The sequence below is a fragment of the Columba livia genome, unplaced genomic scaffold, assembly GCF_036013475.1.
Source record: "Columba livia isolate bColLiv1 breed racing homer unplaced genomic scaffold, bColLiv1.pat.W.v2 Scaffold_616, whole genome shotgun sequence".
Taxonomy (NCBI): domain Eukaryota; kingdom Metazoa; phylum Chordata; class Aves; order Columbiformes; family Columbidae; genus Columba; species Columba livia.
The window spans coordinates 37,040-57,495 of NW_027043653.1; the positions used below are offsets into that span (position 1 = coordinate 37,040).

The 20,456-nt window shown below is 63.8% G+C and overlaps 1 protein-coding gene across 1 annotated transcript in view; it reads left to right on the top strand.

Moving 5' to 3' along the window:
* LOC135578115 (spectrin beta chain, non-erythrocytic 2-like) overlaps positions 1–19,728 on the top strand; it is a gene marked incomplete at its 3' end in the record, with an annotated part of 52,676 nt that extends 32,948 nt beyond the window's left edge. The window contains exons 16-26 of the mRNA XM_065048328.1: positions 412–675; positions 2,235–2,441; positions 4,306–4,395; positions 5,262–6,068; positions 6,148–6,278; positions 8,377–8,581; positions 10,026–10,400; positions 12,930–13,174; positions 13,254–13,392; positions 13,902–13,986; positions 19,485–19,728. Coding sequence (XP_064904400.1) covers positions 412–675; positions 2,235–2,441; positions 4,306–4,395; positions 5,262–6,068; positions 6,148–6,278; positions 8,377–8,581; positions 10,026–10,400; positions 12,930–13,174; positions 13,254–13,392; positions 13,902–13,986; positions 19,485–19,728 — 2,792 coding nt within the window. The remainder of the gene's footprint in view (positions 1–411; positions 676–2,234; positions 2,442–4,305; positions 4,396–5,261; positions 6,069–6,147; positions 6,279–8,376; positions 8,582–10,025; positions 10,401–12,929; positions 13,175–13,253; positions 13,393–13,901; positions 13,987–19,484) is intronic.
* Between the last annotated feature and the right edge of the window lie 728 nt (positions 19,729–20,456).

The following is a 20,456-nucleotide window of genomic DNA, read 5'->3' on the forward strand; positions in this document are numbered from 1 at the left end:
GCAGGAGGTAACACTGAGACACCATGGGGACACCATGGGGACATGGGGACATGGGGACACCATGGGGACACCATGGGGACACCATGGGGACATGGGGACAACCGCAGCTGGCTGGATGGCCTGCAGGAGGTGACATGGGGACACCATGGGGTCATGGGGGGGTCATGGGGACACCATGGGGACACCATGGGGACATGGGGTCACAGGGACAGGGAGACACAGGGATAGGGGGACATCGAGACATGGGGACACAGGGACATGGGGACAGGGGGACAGGGGGACGCGCTGACCCGTGCCCCCAGGAGGCCCGCGGGCTGTTGGTGGGACATGGGGACATGGGGACACAGGGACATGGGGTCACAGGGACATGGGGACACGGGGACAGGGGGACACGCTGACCCGTGCCCCCAGGAGGCCCGCGGGCTGTGCGCGGCCCGTCCGGCGCTGTCGGCCGCGGTGCGGGCGCGGGTGGCGGCGCTGGGCCCGCGCTGGGCGGCGCTGGATGCGGCCACGCGCGGCACGGCCCGGCGGCTGCAGGAGGCGCTGCGCACCGAGCTGTGCGCACAGGCCTGCGCCGCGCTGCGCCGCGCCGTGGACGCGCTGCACCGGCAGCTGCGCCAGAGCCACCGCGGACACGACCTCGGCAGCGTGGCACGGCTCATCAGCGCGCACCAGGTGGGGCCTGGGGGACGTGGGGGATATGGGGGGAATGGGAGATGTGGGGGACATGGGGGATATGGGGGACATGGGGGATATGGGGGATATGGGGGATGTGGGGACATGGGGGGACATGGGGGACATGGGAGGATTTGGGGACATGGGGGGATATAGAGGGATATGAGACATGGGGGATATGGGGACGTGGGGGACATGGGGGGATATGGGGGGAATGGGGGATATGGGGGACATGGAGGGAGTGGGGGATATGGGGGGATATGGGGGACAAGGGGAGAATGGGGACATGGGGGGGATATGGGGAGATGGGGGGATATGGGGACATGGGGGACATGGGGGAATGGGGGACATGGAAGGGCATGGGGGATATGGGGACATGGAGGATATAGGGGGATATGGGACATGGGGGATATAGGGGGATATGGGGACATGGGGGATATGGGGGACATGGGGGACATGGGGGGATATGGGGACATGGGGGGATATAGGGACATGGGGGGATATGGGGACATGGGGGATATGGGGACATGGGGGACATGGGGGAGTGGGGTGCGTCCTGCTCAGCAAGCACCAGGTGGGGACAAGGGACATGGGGGGACAGGGGATAGGGTACCAGGGATGGAGGTACCAGGGATGGAAGTACCAGAGGTGCCCAGGGATGCGGGTACCAGGGATGTGGGTACCAGGGATGCGGTTACCAGGGATGCGGTTACTAGGGATGCGGGTACCAGGGATGCAGTTACCAGGGATGCGGGTACCAGGGATGCGGGTACCAGGGATGTGGGTACCAGGTATGGGGTACCAGGGATGTGGGTACCAGGGATGGGGTTACCAGGGATGCGGGTACCAGGGATGCGGGTACGAGGAATGTGGTTACCAGGGATGGGGTACCAGGGATGTGGTACCAGGGATGGGGTTACCAGGGATGTGGTACCAGGGATGGGGTACCAGGGATGTGGTACCAGGGATGCAGTTACCAGGGATGCGGTTACTAGGGATGCAGTTACCAGGGATGCGGGTACCAGGGATGCGGGTACCAGGGATGTGGGTACCAGGGATGTGGGTACCAGGGATGTGGGTAACAGGGATGCGGTTACCAGGGATGCGGTTACTAGGGATGCAGTTACCAGGGATGGGGTACCAGGGATGTGGTTACCAGGGATGTGGTACCAGGGATGGGGTTACCAGGGATGTGGTACAAGGGATGGGGTACCAGGGATGTGGTACCAGGGATGCAGTTACCAGGGATGCGGTTACTAGGGATGCGGGTACCAGGGATGCGGGTACCAGGGATGTGGGTACCAGGGATGTGGTACCAGGGATGTGGTACCAGGGATGGGGTACCAGGGATGTGGTACAAGGGATGGGGTACCAGGGATGTGGTACCAGGGATGCAGTTACCAGGGATGCGGTTACTAGGGATGCGGTTACCAGGGATGGGGTACCAGGGATGCGGGTACCAGGGATGGGGTACCAGGGATGTGGTACCAGGGATGGGGTAGCAGGGATGGGGCACCAGGGGTGCCAGGACAGGGGGTGCCACGCTGGGTGCCGCGCAGGTGCTGGAGAAGCAGGCGCAGGAGCGGGAGGAGGAGCTGGCGGCGCTGGGCGCGCAGGCGCGGGCGCTGGGCCCCGAGCTGCAGGCGCAGGTGGCGGCGCTGGAGCAGCAGCTGCGGGCGCTGCGGGAGCCGCTGCGGGAGCGCGGCCGCCTCCTCGCCGCCTCGCGCCGCCAGCACCAGCTGCGCCGGGACCTGGAGGACGAGATCGTGAGTGCCAGGGGGACACGGGGACACGGGGGGACACGGGGACATGGGGGGACATGGGGACGTGGGGGGACACGGGGACATGGGGGGACATGGGGACGTGGGGGGACGTGGGGACGTGGGGGGACACGGGGACATGGGGGGACATGGGGACGTGGGGGGACACAGGGACACAGGGGGACATGGGGGGACATGTGGACACGGGAGGACACGGGGACACAGGGGGACGTGGGGACATGGGGGCACATGGGGGGACACGGGGATGGATGGGGGACATGGGGACACGTGGGGGACATGGGGACGCAGGGGGACAAGGGGATGCGTGGGGGACATGGGGACGTGCGGGGGATACGGGGTCACAGGGGGACATGGGGACGCGGGGGGACACAGGGATGCGTGGGGGACATGGGGATGCACGGGGGACACGGGGACATGGGGGGACATGGGGACACAGGGACACACAGGGAACATGGGGATGCACAGGGGACACGGGGACATGGGGGGACACGGGGATGCATGGGGGACATGTGGACGCATGGGGGACACGGGGACATGGGGATGCGTCGGGGACATGGGGATGCATGGGGGACACGGGGACATGGGGGGACACAGGGACACACAGGGGACATGGGGATGCACAGGGGACACGGGGACATGGGGGGACATGTGGGGGACACGGGGACACAGGGGGACACGGGGATGCGTGGGGGACACGGGGATGCGTGGGGGATACAGGGTTACAGGGGGACATGGGGGGACATGGGGACACAGGGGGACATGGGGAGACATGGGGATGCGGGGGGACGTGGGGATACAGTGGGACACAGGGACACACCAGGGACATGGGGACACGGCGGGACATGGGGACACAGGGACACAGGGACATGGGGGGACACAGGGACACAGGGGGACACAGGGGGACGTGGGGGTGCAGTGGCACTGAGCTCCTGCTGTCCCCGAGGCCCTGGTGTCCATGAGCCCTTGGTGACCCCAAGCCCTTGGTGTCCCCGAGCCCCAATGTCCCCGAGCCCTGGGTGACCATGAGGCCCAATGTCCCCGAGCCCTTGGTGGCCCTGAGCCCTTGGTGGCCCTGATGTCCCCAAGCCCTTGCTGTCCCCAAACCCCAGTGTCACTGAGCCTTTGGTGTCCCCAAGCCCTTGCTGTCCCCAAACCCCAGTGTCCCTGAGCCTTTGGTGTCCCCAAGCCCTTGCTGTCCCCAAACCCCAGTGTCACTGAACCTCCGGTGTCCCCAAGCCCTTACTGTCCCCAAACCCCAGTGTCACTGAGCGCTGGGTGTCCCCAAGCCCTTGCTGTCCCCAAACCCCAGTGTCACTGAGCGCTGGGTGTCCCCAAGCCCTTACTGTCCCCAAACCCCAGTGTCACTGGGCACTGGGTGTCCCCAAGCCCTTGCTGTCCCCAAACCCCAGTGTCACTGAGCGCTGGGTGTCCCCAAGCCCTTGCTGTCCCCAAACCCCAGTGTCCCTGAGCCTTTGGTGTCCCCAAGCCCTTGCTGTCCCCAAACCCCAGTGTCACTGAGCGCTGGGTGTCCCCAAGCCCTTGCTGTCCCCAAACCCCAGTGTCCCTGAGCCTTTGGTGTCCCCAAGCCCTTGCTGTCCCCAAACCCCAGTGTCCCTGAGCGCTGGGTGTCCCCAAGCCCTTGCTGTCCCCAAACCCCAGTGTCACTGAGCGCTGGGTGTCCCCAAGCCCTTGCTGTCCCCAAACCCCAGTGTCACTGAGCACTGGGTGTCCCCAAGCCCTTGCTGTCCCCAAACCCCAGTGTCACTGAGCACTGGGTGTCCCCAAGCCCTTGCTGTCCCCAAACCCCAGTGTCCCTGAGCCTTTGGTGTCCCCGTTGTCCCCGTGCCAGCTGTGGGTGCAGGAGCGCCGTCCCTTGGCCGAGTCCACCGACCATGGCAAAGACCTGCCGTCCGTCCAGCTGCTCATCAAGAAGAACGAGGTGTGTGCCGTGGCCCCCGCGTGTCCCCATGTCCCCTCGTGTGTCCCCATGTCCACCCTGTGTGTCCCCATGTCCCCTCACCCTGTGTCCCCATGTCCCCTGCACCCGGTGTCCCCCCCTGTGTCCCCATGTCCCCCTCACCCCGTGTACCCACCATGTGTCCCCATGTGTCCCCATGTCCCCCGTGTGTCCCCATGTCCCCTCACCCTGTGTCCCCATGTCCCCTGCACCCGGTGTCCCCCCCTGTGTCCCCATGTCCCCCTCACCCCGTGTACCCACCATGTGTCCCCATGTGTCCCCATGTCCCCCATGTGTCCCCATGTCCCCTCATCCTGTGTCCCCATGTCCCCTCACCCTGTGTCCCCATGTCCCCCTCACCCCGTGTCCCCACGTCACCCGTGTGTCCCCATGTCCCCTCGTGTGTCCCCATGTCCACCCTGTGTGTCCCCATGTCCCCTCACCCTGTGTCTCCATGTCCCATTCACCCTGTGTCCCCCGCTGTGTCCCCATGTCCCCCTCACCCCGTGTACCCACCATGTGTCCCCATGTGTCCCCATGTCCCCCGTGTGTCCCCATGTCCCCTCACCCTGTGTCCCCATGTCCCCTCACCCTGTGTCCCCATGTCCCCCACACCCAGTGTACCCATGTCCCCATGTCCCCATATGTCCCCATGTCCCCATGTGTCCCCATGTCCCCATGTGTCCCCATGTCCCCATGTCCCCATGTGTCCCCATGTCCCCATGTCCCCATATGTCCCCATGTCCCCATGTGTCCCCATGTCCCCATGTCCCCATGTCCCCATATGTCCCCATGTCCCCATGTGTCCCCATGTCCCCATATGTCCCCATGTGTCCCCATGTCCCCAGACGCTGCAGAAGGAGCTGCAGGGCCACGAGCGGCGTGTGGAGGAGCTGCTGGCACAGCTGGCGGGTGACACCGACACCGCCACCAACACCGCAACTGACACCACCACCGGCGCCAACACCGCCATTGACACCAACACTGACACCAACACCGCAACTGACACCGCCACCAACACCGCAACTGACACCACCACCGGCGCCAACACCGCCATTGACACCAACACTGACACCAACACCGCAACTGACACCACCACCGGCGCCAACACCGCCATTGACACCAACACTGACACCAACACCGCAACTGACACCACCACCGGCGCCAACACCGCCATTGACACCAACACCGCCACCAACACCGCAACTGACACCACCACCGGCGCCAACACCGCCATTGACACCAACACTGACACCGCCACCGCCACCAACACCGCCACCAACACCGCAACTGACACCGCCACCGACGCCAACACTGACACCAACACCGCCACCAACACCGCAACTGACACCGCCACCAACGCCAACATCGCCACCACCGCCACCGCCAACACTGACACCAACACCGACACCACCACCACCACCGATACCACCGCCAACACCGCCACCGCCACCGCCGCGGCCGCCGCCGCGGGTGCCGCCGCCGCGGGGGAGCGCCTGCGGGCCGCCTGGCGGGAGCTGCGGCTGCTGGCCGAGCGGCGGCACCGGCGGCTGCTCCTGGCGCTGGCCGCGCACCAGTTCTACCGCGACGCCGCCGAGGCCGAGGCCTGGATGGGCGAGCAGGAGCTGCGCATGCTGGCGCAGGACAAGGCCAAGGTGAGCGGGGGGGGTCACCCGGCGATGTCACCCCCCCCGGGGCGGTGTCACCCCCTCCCCGGCGCTGTGTCCCCCCCAGGATGAGCCGGGCGCGCAGGCGGCGCTGAGCAAACACCTGGTGCTGGAGCAGGAGCTGCGCGACTACGCGCACACGGTGCGGCAGCTGGCGGCGCAGAGCGGGGACATGGCCGAGCGGGGACACCCCGAGAGGTGGGGACACCCCACAACCCCCCTGTGACAGCCCAGGGGGACACGTGTCCCTCTGTCCCTCCCAGCCCTGTCCCCATCATCCCCTGAGGTCCCCATGTCCCCATCACCCCTGATGTCCCCATGTCCCCATCATCCCACTCACTCCCCATGTCCCCCTGTCCCCATCACCCCTGATGTCCCCACGTTCCCATCATCCCCAATGTCCCCCTGTCCCCATTATCCCCTGATGTCCCCATGTTCCCACCATCCCCGATGTCCCCACGTTCCCATCATCCCCTGAGGTCCCCATGTCCCCATCACCCCCGATGTCCCCCTGTCCCCATCATCCCCTGAGGTCCCCATGTCCCCATCATCCCCTGATGTCCCCATGTTCCCATCACCCCCGATGTCCCCCTGTCCCCATCATCCCCTGATGTCCCCATGTTCCCATCATCCCCGATGTCCCCATGTCCCCATCATCCCTGATGTCCCCCTGTCCCCATCATCCCCTGATGTCCCCCTGTCCCCATCATCCCCGATGTCCCCATGTTCCCATCATCCCTGATGTCCCCATGTTCCCATCATCCCTGATGTCCCCATGTCCCCATCACCGCTGATGTCCCCATGTCCCCCTGTCCCCATCACCGCTGATGTCCCCATGTCCCCCTGTCCCCATCATCCCCTGAGGTCCCCATGTCCCCATCATCCCCAATGTCCCCCTGTCCCCATCACCCACTGATGTCCCCCTGTCCCCATCATCCCTGATGTCCCCCTGTCCCCATCATCCCCGATGTCCCCCTGTCCCCATCATCCCCTGATGTCCCCATGTCCCCATCATCCCCGATGTCCCCATGTCCCCATCATCCCCTGAGGTCCCCATGTCCCCATCATCCCCAATGTCCCCCTGTCCCCATCACCCACTGATGTCCCCCTGTCCCCATCACCCCACTCACTCCCCTTGTCCCCATGTCCCCATCATCCCCTGATGTCCCCCTGTCCCCATCACCCCTGATATCCCCTTGCCCTCCTGTCCCCATCACCCCCGCTGTCCCCATGTCCCCATCACCCCCGCTGTCCCCATGTCCCCATCACCCCTGATGTCCCCCTGTCCCCATCACCCCCGCTGTCCCTGTGTCCCCCTCACCCCTGATGTCCCCATGTCCCCATCATCCCACTCGCTCCCCATGTCCCCCTGTTCCCATCACCCCTGATGTCCCCATGTCCCCCTGTCCCCATCACCCCCGCTGTCCCTGTGTCCCCCTCACCCCTGATGTCCCCATGTCCCCATCATCCCTGATGTCCCCCTGTCCCCATCACCCCTGATGTCCCCATGTCCCCCTGTCCCCCTCACCCCCTGCTGTCCGTGTGTCCCCCTCACCCCTGATGTCCCCATGTCCCCCTCACCCACTGATGTCCCCCTGTCCCCATCACCCCACTCACTCCCCTTGTCCCCCTGTCCCCATCACCCCTGATGTCCCCCTGTCCCCATCACCCCACTCACTCCCCTTGTCCCCCTGTCCCCATCACCCCCGCCATCCCTGTGTCCCCATCATCCCTGATGTCCCCATGTCCTGTGTCCCCATCACCCCTGATGTCCCCCTGTCCCCATCACCCCTGATGTCCCCATGTCCCCCTCACCCACTGATGTCCCCCTGTCCCCATCACCCCCCTCACTCCCCTTGTCCCCCTGTCCCCATCACCCCCGCTGTCCGTGTGTCCCACTCACCCCTGATGTCCCCGTGTCCCCATCACCCCACTCACTCCCCTTGTCCCCCTGTCCCCATCACCCCCGCTGTCCGTGTGTCCCCATCACCCCTGATGTCCCCCTGTCCCCATCACCCCTCATGTCCCCATGTCCCCATCACCCACTGATGTCCCCGTGTCCCCATCACCCCACTCACTCCCCTTGTCCCCCTGTCCCCATCACCCCCGATGTCCCCATGTCCCCATCATCCCCAATGTCCCCCTGCCCCCATCACCCCTGATGTCCCCATGTCCCCCTCACCCCTGATGTCCCCATGTCCCCCTCACCCACTGATGTCCCCCTGTCCCCATCACCCCCCTCACTCCCCTCGTCCCCCTGTCCCCCTCCCCCCCCGCTGTCCGTGTGTCCCCGCAGCGAGCGGCTGCGCGCGCGGCAGGCGCAGGTGGAGCGGCAGTGGGCGGCGCTGGCGGCGCTGGCCGGGGAGCGCCGGCGGGCGCTGCAGCAGCACCAGCGCCTGTGCCAGCTCAAGCGCGACGTGGACGACCTGGCGCACTGGATCGCCCAGCGCGAGATGGTGGCCGCGGCGCACGAGCTGGGACAGGACTACGAGCACGTCACGGTGAGACGGCCCCGGCGCCACCGGGGGCACCGGGAACGGCCGGGGGGCACCGAGCCGCCCATGGGGACATGAGGCTCTGGGGACACTTGAGCGCCCGGAATGGGGCTCTTGGGGACACTTGAGCACCCAAGATGAGGCTCTTGGGGACATTTTATGGCTCTTGGGGACACTTGAGCACCCAAGATGAGGCTCTTGGGGACATTTTATGGCTCTTGGGGACACTTGAGCACCCAAGAAGAGGCTCTTGGGGACATTTTATGGCTCTTGGGGACACTTGAGCACCCAAGATGAGGCTCTTGGGGACATTTTATGGCTCTTGGGGACACTTGAGCACCCAAGAAGAGGCTCTTGGGGACATTTTATGGCTCTTGGGGACACTTGAGCACCCAAGATGAGGCTCTTGGGGACATTTTATGGCTCTTGGGGACACTTGAGCACCCAAGATGAGTCTCTTGGGGACTCTTGAGAGCCCAAGCTGAGTCTCTTGGGGACAAGATGAGTCTCTTGGGGACACTTTAGCACCCAAGCTGAGTCTCCTGGGGACAAGATGAGGCTCTTGGGGACACTTGAGAGCCCAAAATGAGTCTCTTGGGGACTCTTGAGAGCCCAAGCTGAGTCTCCTGGGGACAAGATGAGTCTCTTGGGGACACTTTAGCGCCCAAGCTGAGTCTCCTGGGGACAAGATGAGTCTCTTAGGGACACTTTAGTGCCCAAGCTGAGTCTCCTGGGGACAAGATGAGTCTCTTAGGGACACTTTAGTGCCCAAGCTGAGTCTCCTGGGGACAAGATGAGTCTCTTGGGGACTATTGAGAGCCCAAGCTGAGTCTCTTGGGGACAAGATGAGTCTCTTGGGGACACTTTAGCGCCCAAGCTGAGTCTCTTGGGGACAAGATGAGTCTCTTGGGGACTCTTGAGAGCCCAAGATGAGTCTCTTGGGGACAAGATGCGTCTCTTGGGGACACTTTAGCGCCCAAGCTGAGTCTCTTGGGGACAAGATGAGGCTCTTGGGGACACTTTAGCGCCCAAGCTGAGTCTCTTGGGGACAAGATGAGTCTCTTGGGGACACTTTAGCGCCCAAGCTGAGTCTCCTGGGGACAAGATGAGTCTCTTGGGGACTATTGAGAGCCCAAGCTGAGTCTCTTGGGGACAAGATGAGTCTCTTGGGGACACTTTAGCGCCCAAGCTGAGTCTCTTGGGGACAAGATGAGTCTCTTGGGGACACTTTAGCGCCCAAGCTGAGTCTCTTGGGGACAAGATGAGTCTCTTGGGGACACTTTAGCGCCCAAGCTGAGTCTCTTGGGGACAAGATGAGTCTCTTGGGGACTCTTGAGAGCCCAAGCTGAGTCTCTTGGGGACAAGATGCGTCTCTTGGGGACACTTTAGTGCCCAAGCTGAGTCTCCTGGGGACATTTCACCCCCGTGACCTCGTCCCTTGTCCCCGCAGCTGCTCCGCGCCAGGTTCCGCGAGTTCTCCCGCGCCACGAGCGGGCTGGGGCAGGAGCGCGTGGACGGGCTGAACGCGCAGGCGGCCGCGCTGGTGGCCGGTGGCCACCCGGCCAGCGCGACGGTGGCCGAGTGGCAGGACGGGCTGAACGAGGCCTGGGCCGACCTGCTGGAGCTGATGGACACGCGGGCGCAGGCGCTGGCGGCGGCGCACGAGCTGCAGCGCTTCCTGGCGGGCGCGCGGCAGGCGCTGGCGCGGCTGCGGCACAAGGAGCAGCGGCTGCCGGAGGAGCTGGGCCGGGACCTGAGCGCGGCCGAGGCGCTGGCGCGGGGACACCGGGCGGACGAGAACGACGTGGAGGCGCTGGGAGCGCAGGTGGGGGCGGGGGGACGTGGGGGGCGGCGGGGGGTGGGGAGGGTGGGGGGTATGGCACGGCGTGGTGTGGTGTGGGGTGGTGTGGCACAGTGCAGTGCTGTATGGCACAGTGCAGTGCAGTATGGTGCAATACGGTGCAGTGCAGTGCAGTGCAGTGCATTACGGTACAGCACAGTGCAGTATGGCACAGTGCAGTGCAGTATGGCACGGTGCAGTGCAGTATGGTGCAATACGGTGCAGTGCAGTATGGTGCAATACGGTGCAGTGCAGTATGGCACAGTGCAGTGCAGTATGGCACGGTGCAGTGCAGTATGGCACAGTGCAGTGCAGTATGGTGCAATACGGTGCAGTGCAGTATGGCACAGTGCAGTGCAGTATGGCACAGTGCAGTGCAGTGTGGCACGGTGCAGTGCAGTATGGCACAGTACAGTGCAGTATGGCACAGTGCAGTGCAGTATGGCACAGTATAGTGCAGTGCGGTGCAGTGTGGTGCAATACAGTACAGCACGGTGCAGTATGGCACAGTACAGTGCAGTATGGTCAGTATAGTGCAGTGCGGTGCAGTGTGGTGCAATACAGTACAGCATGGTGCAGTATGGCACAGTACAGTGCAGTATGGTGCAATACGGTGCAATGCAGTGCAATACAGTGCAGTATGGCACAGTACAGTGCAGTATGGGGCAATACAGTGCAGTACAGTGTAGTACAGTGCAATACGGTGCAGTATGGCACAGTACAGTGCAGTACGGTGCAATACGGTGCAGTGCAGTGCAATACGGTGCAGTATGGCACAGTACAGTGCACTATGGCACAGTACAGTGCAGTACGGTTCAATACGGTGCAGTGCAGTGCCATACGGTGCAGTATGGCACAGTACAGCGCAGTACGGTGCAATACGGTGCAATGCAGTGCAATATGGTGCAGTATGGCACAGTACAGTGCAGTACGATGCAGTACAGTGCAGTGCAGTGCCATACGGTGCAATACGGTGCAGTGCAGTGCCATACGCTGCAGTCTGGCACAGTACAGCGCAGTACGGTGCAGTATGGCACAGTACAGTGCAGTACGGTGCAATACGGTGCCATACGGTGCAGTATGGCACAGTACAGTGCAGTACGGTGCAATACGGTGCAGTGCAGTGCCATACGGTGCAGTATGGCACAGTACAGTGCAGTATGGTGCAATACAGTGCAGTACAGTGCAGTGCAGTGCCATACGGCGCAGTCTGGCACAGTACAGCGCAGTACGGTGCAGTATGACACAGTACAGTGCAGTACGGTGCAATACGGTGCAATGCAGCGCAGTACGGTGCAGTATGGCACAGTACAGTGCAGTACGGTGCAATACGGTGCAATGCAGTGCCATGCGGTGCAGTATGGCACAGTACAGTGCAGTACGGTGCAGTGCAGTGCCATACGGCGCAGTCTGGCACAGTACAGTGCAGTATGGTGCAATACAGTGCAGTACAGTGCAGCGCAGTGCCATACGGTGCAATCTGGCACAGTACAGCGCAGTACGGTGCAGTGTGGCACAGTACAGTGCAGTACGGTGCAATACGGTGCAGTGCAGTGCCATACGGTGCAGTATGGCACAGTACAGTGCAGTATGGTGCAATACAGTGCAGTACAGTGCAGTGCAGTGCCATACGGCGCAGTCTGGCACAGTACAGCGCAGTACGGTGCAGTATGACACTGTACAGTGCAGTACGGTGCAATACGGTGCAATGCAGTGCCATGCGGTGCAGTATGGCACAGTACAGTGCAGTACGGTGCAATACGGTGCAATGCAGTGCCATACGGCGCAGTCTGGCACAGTACAGTGCAGTATGGTGCAATACAGTGCAGTACAGTGCAGCGCAGTGCCATACGGTACAATCTGGCACAGTACAGCGCAGTACGGTGCAATACGGTGCAGTGCAGTGCCATACGGTGCAGTATGGCACAGTACAGCGCAGTACGGTGCAGTGTGGCACAGTACAGTGCAGTGCAGTGCCATACGGTGCAATCTGGCACAGTACAGCGCAGTACGGTGCAGTATGGCACAGTACAGTGCAGTACGGTGCAATACGGTGCAGCACAGTGCCATACGGTACAATCTGGCACTGTACAGTGCAGTACGGTGCAATACGGTGCAGTGCAGTGCAATACGGTGCAGTATGGCACAGTACAGTGCAGTACGGTGCAATACGGTGCAATGCAGTGCAATACGGTGCAGTATGGCACAGTACAGTGCACTATGGTGCAATACAGTGCAGTACAGTGCAGTGCAGTGCAATACGGTGCAGTATGGCACAGTACAGCGCAGTACGGTGCAATACGGTGCAGTGCAGTGCAATACGGCGCAGTATGGCACAGTACAGTGCAGTACGGTGCAATACGGTGCAGTGCAGTGCCATACGGTACAATCTGGCACAGTACAGCGCAGTACGGTGCAGTGTGGCACAGTACACCGCAGTGCAGTGCAACACAACCCAGCGCGGTGCACTCCGGTGCCCTCCGGCGCAACGCGGCGCTCTGGGCGTCCCCGCAGGTGCGGCAGGTGCAGGAGGACGCGGCGCGGCTGGCGCAGGCGTACGCGGGCGAGCAGGCGGCCGAGATCCGGCGGCACGAGCAGGCGGTGGCCGAGGCCTGGGAGCGGCTCCGCGGCAGCTGCCAGAGCCGGCGCCGGCGCCTCCTGGACACCGTGGACATGTTCCGGTTCCTGCGCGCCGCCCGCGACCTGCTGCTCTGGACCGACGGCGTCCGCCTGCAGATCGAGGGCCGGGAGCGCCCGCGGTGAGCGGGGCCGGGGGGACGCGCGGTGACGGGGACGGTGACGGGGACGCCGCGGCGCTGACGGGGTCGCCGTCCCCAGGGACGTGTCGGCGGCCGATCTGGTGATCAAGAACCACCAGAGCGTGAAGGCGGAGCTGGAGGCGCGCGCCGATCGCTTCGACGCCTGCGTGGCCACCGGCACCGCGCTGCTGGAGAGGGGGCACTACGCGGCTGACAAGGTGACGCCCTGTCCCCGTGTCCCCAGCCCTGTCCCCATGTCCCCATCACTGTCCCCGTGTCCCCAGCCCTGTCCCCGTGCCTGCATCCCTGTCCTTGTGTCCCCATCCCTGTCCCCATATCCCTCTTCCTGTGTCCCCATCCCCATGTCACCATGGCTGCCCCCATGTCCCCATCCCCATGTCACCATGGCTGCCCCCATGTCCCCATCCCCATGTCCCCATGTTCTTGTGTCCCCAGGTCCCCAGATCTCGAAGCAGCTGTCCCAGCTGCAGGAGCATCACACTGTGTCCCCATCACCATGTCCCCATCACTGTCCCCACATCCCCAGATCTCAGAGCAGCTGTCCCAGCTGCAGGAGCCCCATGTCGACATGTCCCCATATCCCCATCACTGTCCCCATGTCCCCATCACTGACCCCATGTCCCCAGATATCGGAGCAGCTGTCCCAGATGCAGGAGCCCCATGTCCCCATGTCCCCATCACTGTCCCCATGTCCCCATGTCCACAGATCACGGAGCAGCTGTCCCAGCTCCAGGAGCGCCGCCGCGACCTGTGGGCGTGCTGGCAGGACAAGATGGACTGGCTGCAGATCGGTGAGCGCGGCGCCGGCACCGCGGTGCACGGGACACTCGGCATGGAGCCGGGGTGGTGTGACGGTGTTGCGGTGCACGGGACACTCGGCATGGAGCCGGGGTGGTGTGACGGTGTTGCGGTGCACGGGACACTCCGCATGGAGCCGGGGTGGTGTGACGGTGTTGCGGTGCTCACAGGACACTCCACATTGAGCCGGGGGTGGTGTGACGGTGTTGCGGTGCTCACAGGACACTCCACATTGAGCCGGGGTGGTGTGATGGTGTTGCGGTGCTCATAGGACACTCCGCATTGAGCCGGGGGTGGTGTGACGGTGTTGTGGTGCTCATAGGACACTCCGCATTGAGCCGGGGGTGGTGTGACGGTGTTGTGGTGCTCACAGGACACTCCACATTGAGCCGGGGGTGGTGTGACGGTGTTGCGGTGCTCACAGGACACTCCACATTGAGCCGGGGTGGTGTGATGGTGTTGCGGTGCTCATAGGACACTCCGCATTGAGCCGGGGGTGGTGTGACGGTGTTGCGGTGCTCATAGGACACTCCGCATTGAGCCGAGGGTGGTGTGACGGTGTTGCGGTGCTCACGGGACACTCCGCATTGAGCCGGGGGTGGTGTGACGGTGTTGCGGTGCTCATAGGACACTCCGCATTGAGCCGGGGGTGGTGTGACGGTGTTGCGGTGCTCACGGGACACTCGCATTGAGCCGGGGGTGGTGTGACGGTGTTGCGGTGCTCACGGGACACTCCGCATTGAGCCGGGGGTGGTGTGACGGTGTTGCGGTGCTCACGGGACACTCCGCATTGAGCCGGGGGTGGTGTGACGGTGTTGTGGTGCTCACGGGACACTCCACATTGAGCCGGGGGTGGTGTGACGGTGTTGCGGTGCTCACGGGACACTCCAATTGAGCCGGGGGTGGTGTGACGGTGTTGCGGTGCTCACGGGACACTCCGCATTGAGCCGGGGGTGGTGTGACGGTGTTGTGGTGCTCATAGGACACTCCGCATTGAGCCGGGGGTGGTGTGACGGTGTTGCGGTGCTCACGGGACACTCCGCATTGAGCCGGGGGTGGTGTGACGGTGTTGCGGTGCTCATAGGACACTCGGCATTGAGCCGGGGGTGGTGTGACGGTGTTGTGGTGATCATAGGACACTCCACATTGAGCCGGGGGTGGTGTGATGGTGTTGCGGTGCTCATAGGACACTCCGCATTGAGCCGGGGGTGGTGTGACGGTGTTGCGGTGCACGGGACACTCGGCATGGAGCCGGGGTGGTGTGACGGTGTTGTGGTGATCATAGGACACTCCGCATTGAGCCGGGGGTGGTGTGACGGTGTTGCGGTGCTCATAGGACACTCCGCATTGAGCCGGGGGTGGTGTGACGGTGTTGCGGTGCATGGGACACTCCGCATTGAGCCGGGGGTGGTGTGACGGTGTTGCGGTGCTCACGGGACACTCCGCATTGAGCCGGGGGTGGTGTGACGGTGTTGTGGTGCTCATAGGACACTCCACATTGAGCCGGGGGGTGGTGTGACGGTGTTGTGGTGCTCGTAGGACACTCCGCATTGAGCCAGGGTGGTGTGACGGTGTTGCGGTGCTCATAGGACACTCCGCATTGAGCCGGGGGTGTGTGACGGTGTTGTGGTGCTCATGGGACACTCCGCATTGAGCCGGGGGTGGTGTGACGGTGTTGTGGTGCTCATGGGACACTCCGCATTGAGCCGGGGGTGGTGTGACGGTGTTGCGGTGCGCACGGGACACTCGGCATTGAGCCGGGGGTGGTGTGACGGTGTTGCGGTGCTCATAGGACACTCCGCATTGAGCCGGGGGTGGTGTGACGGTGTTGCGGTGCTCACGGGACACTCGCATTGAGCCGGGGGTGGTGTGACGGTGTTGCGGTACGCACGGGACACTCGCATTGAGCCGGGGGTGGTGTGACGGTGTTGTGGTGCTCATAGGACACTCCGCATTGAGCCGGGGGTGGTGTGACGGTGTTGTGGTGATCATAGGACACTCCACATTGAGCCGGGGGTGGTGTGATGGTGTTGCGGTGCTCATAGGACACTCGGCATTGAGCCGGGGGTGGTGTGACGGTGTTGTGGTGATCATAGGACACTCCACATTGAGCCGGGGGTGGTGTGACGGTGTTGCGGTGCTCATAGGACACTCCGCATTGAGCCGGGGTGGTGTGACGGTGTTGCGGTGCACGGGGACACTCGGCATGGAGCCGGGGTGGTGTGACGGTGTTGCGGTGCTCATAGGACACTCCGCATTGAGCCGGGGGGTGGTGTGACGGTGTTGCGGTGCATGGGACACTTCCGCATTGAGCCGGGGGTGGTGTGACGGTGTTGCGGTGCTCATAGGACACTCGGCATTGAGCCGGGGGTGGTGTGACGGTGTTGTGGTGATCATAGGACACTCCACATTGAGCCGGGGGTGGTGTGATGGTGTTGCGGTGCTCATAGGACACTCCGCATTGAGCCGGGGTGGTGTGACGGTGTTGCGGTGCACGGGACACTCGGCATGGAGCCGGGGTGGTGTGACGGTGTTGCGGTGCTCATAGGACACTCCGCATTGAGCCGGGGGTGGTGTGACGGTGTTGCGGTGCATGGACACTCCGCATTGAGCCGGGGGTGGTGTGACGGTGTTGCGGTGCTCACGGGACACTCCGCATTGAGCCGGGGGTGGTGTGACGGTGTTGTGGTGCTCATGGGACACTCCACATTGAGCCGGGGGTGGTGTGACGGTGTTGTGGTGCTCATAGGACACTCCACATTGAGCCGGGGGTGGTGTGACGGTGTTGTGGTGCTCATAGGACACTCCACATTGAGCCGGGGGTGGTGTGACGGTGTTGTGGTGCTCATAGGACACTCCGCATTGAGCCGGGGTGGTGTGACGGTGTTGCGGTGCTCATAGGACACTCCGCATTGAGCCAGGGTGGTGTGACGGTGTTGCGGTGCTCATAGGACACTCCGCATTGAGCCGGGGGTGGTGTGACGGTGTTGCGGTGCTCATAGGACACTCCACATTGAGCCGGGGGTGGTGTGACGGTGTTGCGGTGCTCACAGGACACTCCACATTGAGCCGGGGGTGGTGTGACGGTGTTGCGGTGCTCATAGGACACTCCGCATTGAGCCGGGGGTGGTGTGACGGTGTTGCGGTGCATGGACACTCGGCATGGAGCCGGGGTGGTGTGACGGTGTTGCGGTGCTCACGGGACACTCGGCATTGAGCCGGGGGTGGTGTGACGGTGTTGCGGTGCTCACGGGACACTCCGCATTGAGCCGGGGTGGTGTGACGGTGTTGTGGTGCTCATAGGACACTCCGCATTGAGCCGGGGGTGGTGTGACGGTGTTGTGGTGCTCATAGGACACTCCGCATTGAGCCGGGGGTGGTGTGACGGTGTTGCGGTGCACAAGGGACACTCCACATTGAGCCGGGGGTGGTGTGACGGTGTTGTGGTGCTCATAGGACACTCCGCATTGAGCCGGGGGTGGTGTGACGGTGTTGTGGTGCTCATAGGACACTCCGCATTGAGCCGGGGGTGGTGTGACGGTGTTGCGGTGCACAAGGGACACTCCACATTGAGCCGGGGGTGGTGTGACGGTGTTGCGGTGCACAAGGGACACTCCGCATTGAGCCGGGGGTGGTGTGACGGTGTTGCGGTGCTCACGGGACACTCGGCATTGAGCCGGGGGTGGTGTGACGGTGTTGCGGTGCGCACGGGACACTCCACATTGAGCCGGGGGTGGTGTGACGGTGTTGTGGTGCTCACAGGACACTCCGCATTGAGCCCGGGGTGGTGTGATGGTGTTGCGGTGCGCACGGGACACTCCGCATTGAGCCGGGGGTGGTGTGACGGTGTTGCGGTGCTCACGGGACACTCGCATTGAGCCGGGGGTGGTGTGACGGTGTTGCGGTGCTCATAGGACACTCTGCATTGAGCCGGGGGTGGTGTGACGGTGTTTGCGGTGCTCACGGGACACTCGCATTGAGCCGGGGCTGGTGTGACGGTGTTGCGGTGCACAAGGGACACTCCACATTGAGCGGGGGTGGTGTGACGGTGTTGCGGTGCTCACGGGACACTCCGCATTGAGCCGGGGGTGGTGTGATGGTGTTGCGGTGCTCATAGGACACTCCGCATTGAGCCGGGGGTGGTGTGACGGTGTTTGTGGTGCTCACGGGACACTCCACATTGAGCCGGGGGTGGTGTGACGGTGTTGCGGTGCTCATAGGACACTCGGCCTTGAGCCGGGGTGGTGTGACGGTGTTGCGGTGCTCACGGGACACTCCGCATTGAGCCGGGGGTGGTGTGACGGTGTTGCGGTGTGCACGGGACACTCCGCATTGAGCCGGGGGTGGTGTGACGGTGTTGCGGTGCACACGGGACACTCTGCATTGAGCCGGGGGTGGTGTGACGGTGTTGCGGTGCGCACGGGACACTCGGCGTTGAGCCGGGGGTGTGTGACGGTGTTGCGGTGCACACGGGACACTCGGCATTGAGCCGGGGGTGGTGTGACGGTGTTGCGGTGCTCACGGGACACTCCGCATTGAGCCGGGGGTGGTGTGACGGTGTTGCGGTGCTCACGGGACACTCGGCATTGAGCCGGGGGTGGTGTGACGGTGTTGCGGTGCGCACGGGACACTCCACATTGAGCCGGGGGTGGTGTGACGGTGTTGTGGTGCTCACAGGACACTCCGCATTGAGCCCGGGGTGGTGTGATGGTGTTGCGGTGCGCACGGGACACTCCGCATTGAGCCGGGGGTGGTGTGACGGTGTTGCGGTGCTCACGGGACACTCGCATTGAGCCGGGGGTGGTGTGACGGTGTTGCGGTGCTCATAGGACACTCTGCATTGAGCCGGGGGTGGTGTGACGGTGTTGCGGTGCTCACGGGACACTCGCATTGAGCCGGGGCTGGTGTGACGGTGTTGCGGTGCACAAGGGACACTCCACATTGAGCCGGGGGTGGTGTGACGGTGTTGCGGTGCTCACGGGACACTCCGCATTGAGCCGGGGGTGGTGTGATGGTGTTGCGGTGCTCATAGGACACTCCGCATTGAGCCGGGGGTGGTGTGACGGTGTTGTGGTGCTCACGGGACACTCCACATTGAGCCGGGGGTGGTGTGACGGTGTGCGGTGCTCATAGGACACTCGGACCTTGAGCCGGGGGTGGTGTGACGGTGTTGCGGTGCTCACGGGACACTCCGCATTGAGCCGGGGGTGGTGTGACGGTGTTGCGGTGTGCACGGGACACTCCGCATTGAGCCGGGGGTGGTGTGACGGTGTTGCGGTGCACACGGGACACTCTGCATTGAGCCGGGGGTGGTGTGACGGTGTTGCGGTGCGCACGGGACACTCGGCCGTTGAGCCGGGGGTGGTGTGACGGTGTTGCGGTGCACACGGGACACTCGGCATTGAGCCGGGGTGGTGTGACGGTGTTGCGGTGCTCACGGGACACTCCGCATTGAGCCGGGGGTGGTGTGACGGTGTTGCTCCCCCCGCAGTGCTGGAGGTGCTGGTGTTCGGGCGCGACGCCGGGGCGGCCGAGGCGTGGCTGAGCAGCCGGGAGCCGCTGCTGCGCGCCGGGGAGCTGGGCCGCAGCGTGGCCGAGGCCGAGACGCTGCTCAAGCGCCACCGCGGCTTCCAGAAGGCGGCGGCCGCCTGGGACGAGCGCTTCGCCGCGCTGGAGCGGCTCACCACGGTATGGGGGCGGGGGGAGTTTGGGGGGGCTGGGGGGTCTAGGATTGGGTTTGGGGGGGTGTGGGGAGGTTAAGGGGGGTCTAGGGGGATCTAAGAGGGGGTTTGGGGGGGTTTGGGGGTGGAATTGGGGGGTATGGGGGGCTTTTGGGGGTCTGGGAGGGAGTCTGGGGGGATCTAGGAGGGGGTTTGAGGGGGTCTGGAATGGTTTGGGGGGCTCTGGGGTATCTAGGAGGGGATTTGGGGGGGTCTGGGAAGGTTTGGGGGGGCTCTGGGGGTATCTAGGAGGGGGTTTGGGGGGGTCTGGGGAGGTTAAGGGGGGTCTAGGGGGATCTAAGAGGGGGTTTGGGGATGGAGTTGGGGGTTATGGGGGGCTTTTGGGGGTCTGGGGAGGGAGTCTGGGGGTCTGGAGGGATCTAGGAGGGGGTTTGGGGGGGTTCTGGGAAGGTTTGGGGGGCTCTGGGGGGATCTAGGAGGGGGTTTGGGGGGGTCTGGGGAGTTTAAGGGGCTCTGGGGGGGGGATCTAAGAGGGGGTTTGGGGGGGTTTGGGGATGGAGTTGGGGGTATGGGGGCTTTTGGGGGTCTGGGGGAGGGAGTCTGGGGGGATCTAGGAGGGGGTTTGGGGGGGTTTGGGAAGGTTTGGGGGGCTCTGGGTATCTAGGAGGGGGTTTGGGGGGGTCTATGGAGGCTAAGGGGGGTCTCAGGGGATCTAAGAGGGGGTTCGGGGCGTCCAATGGGGGAGTTTGGGGGGTCGGGGGAAGTTTGGGGGGGTCTGGGGA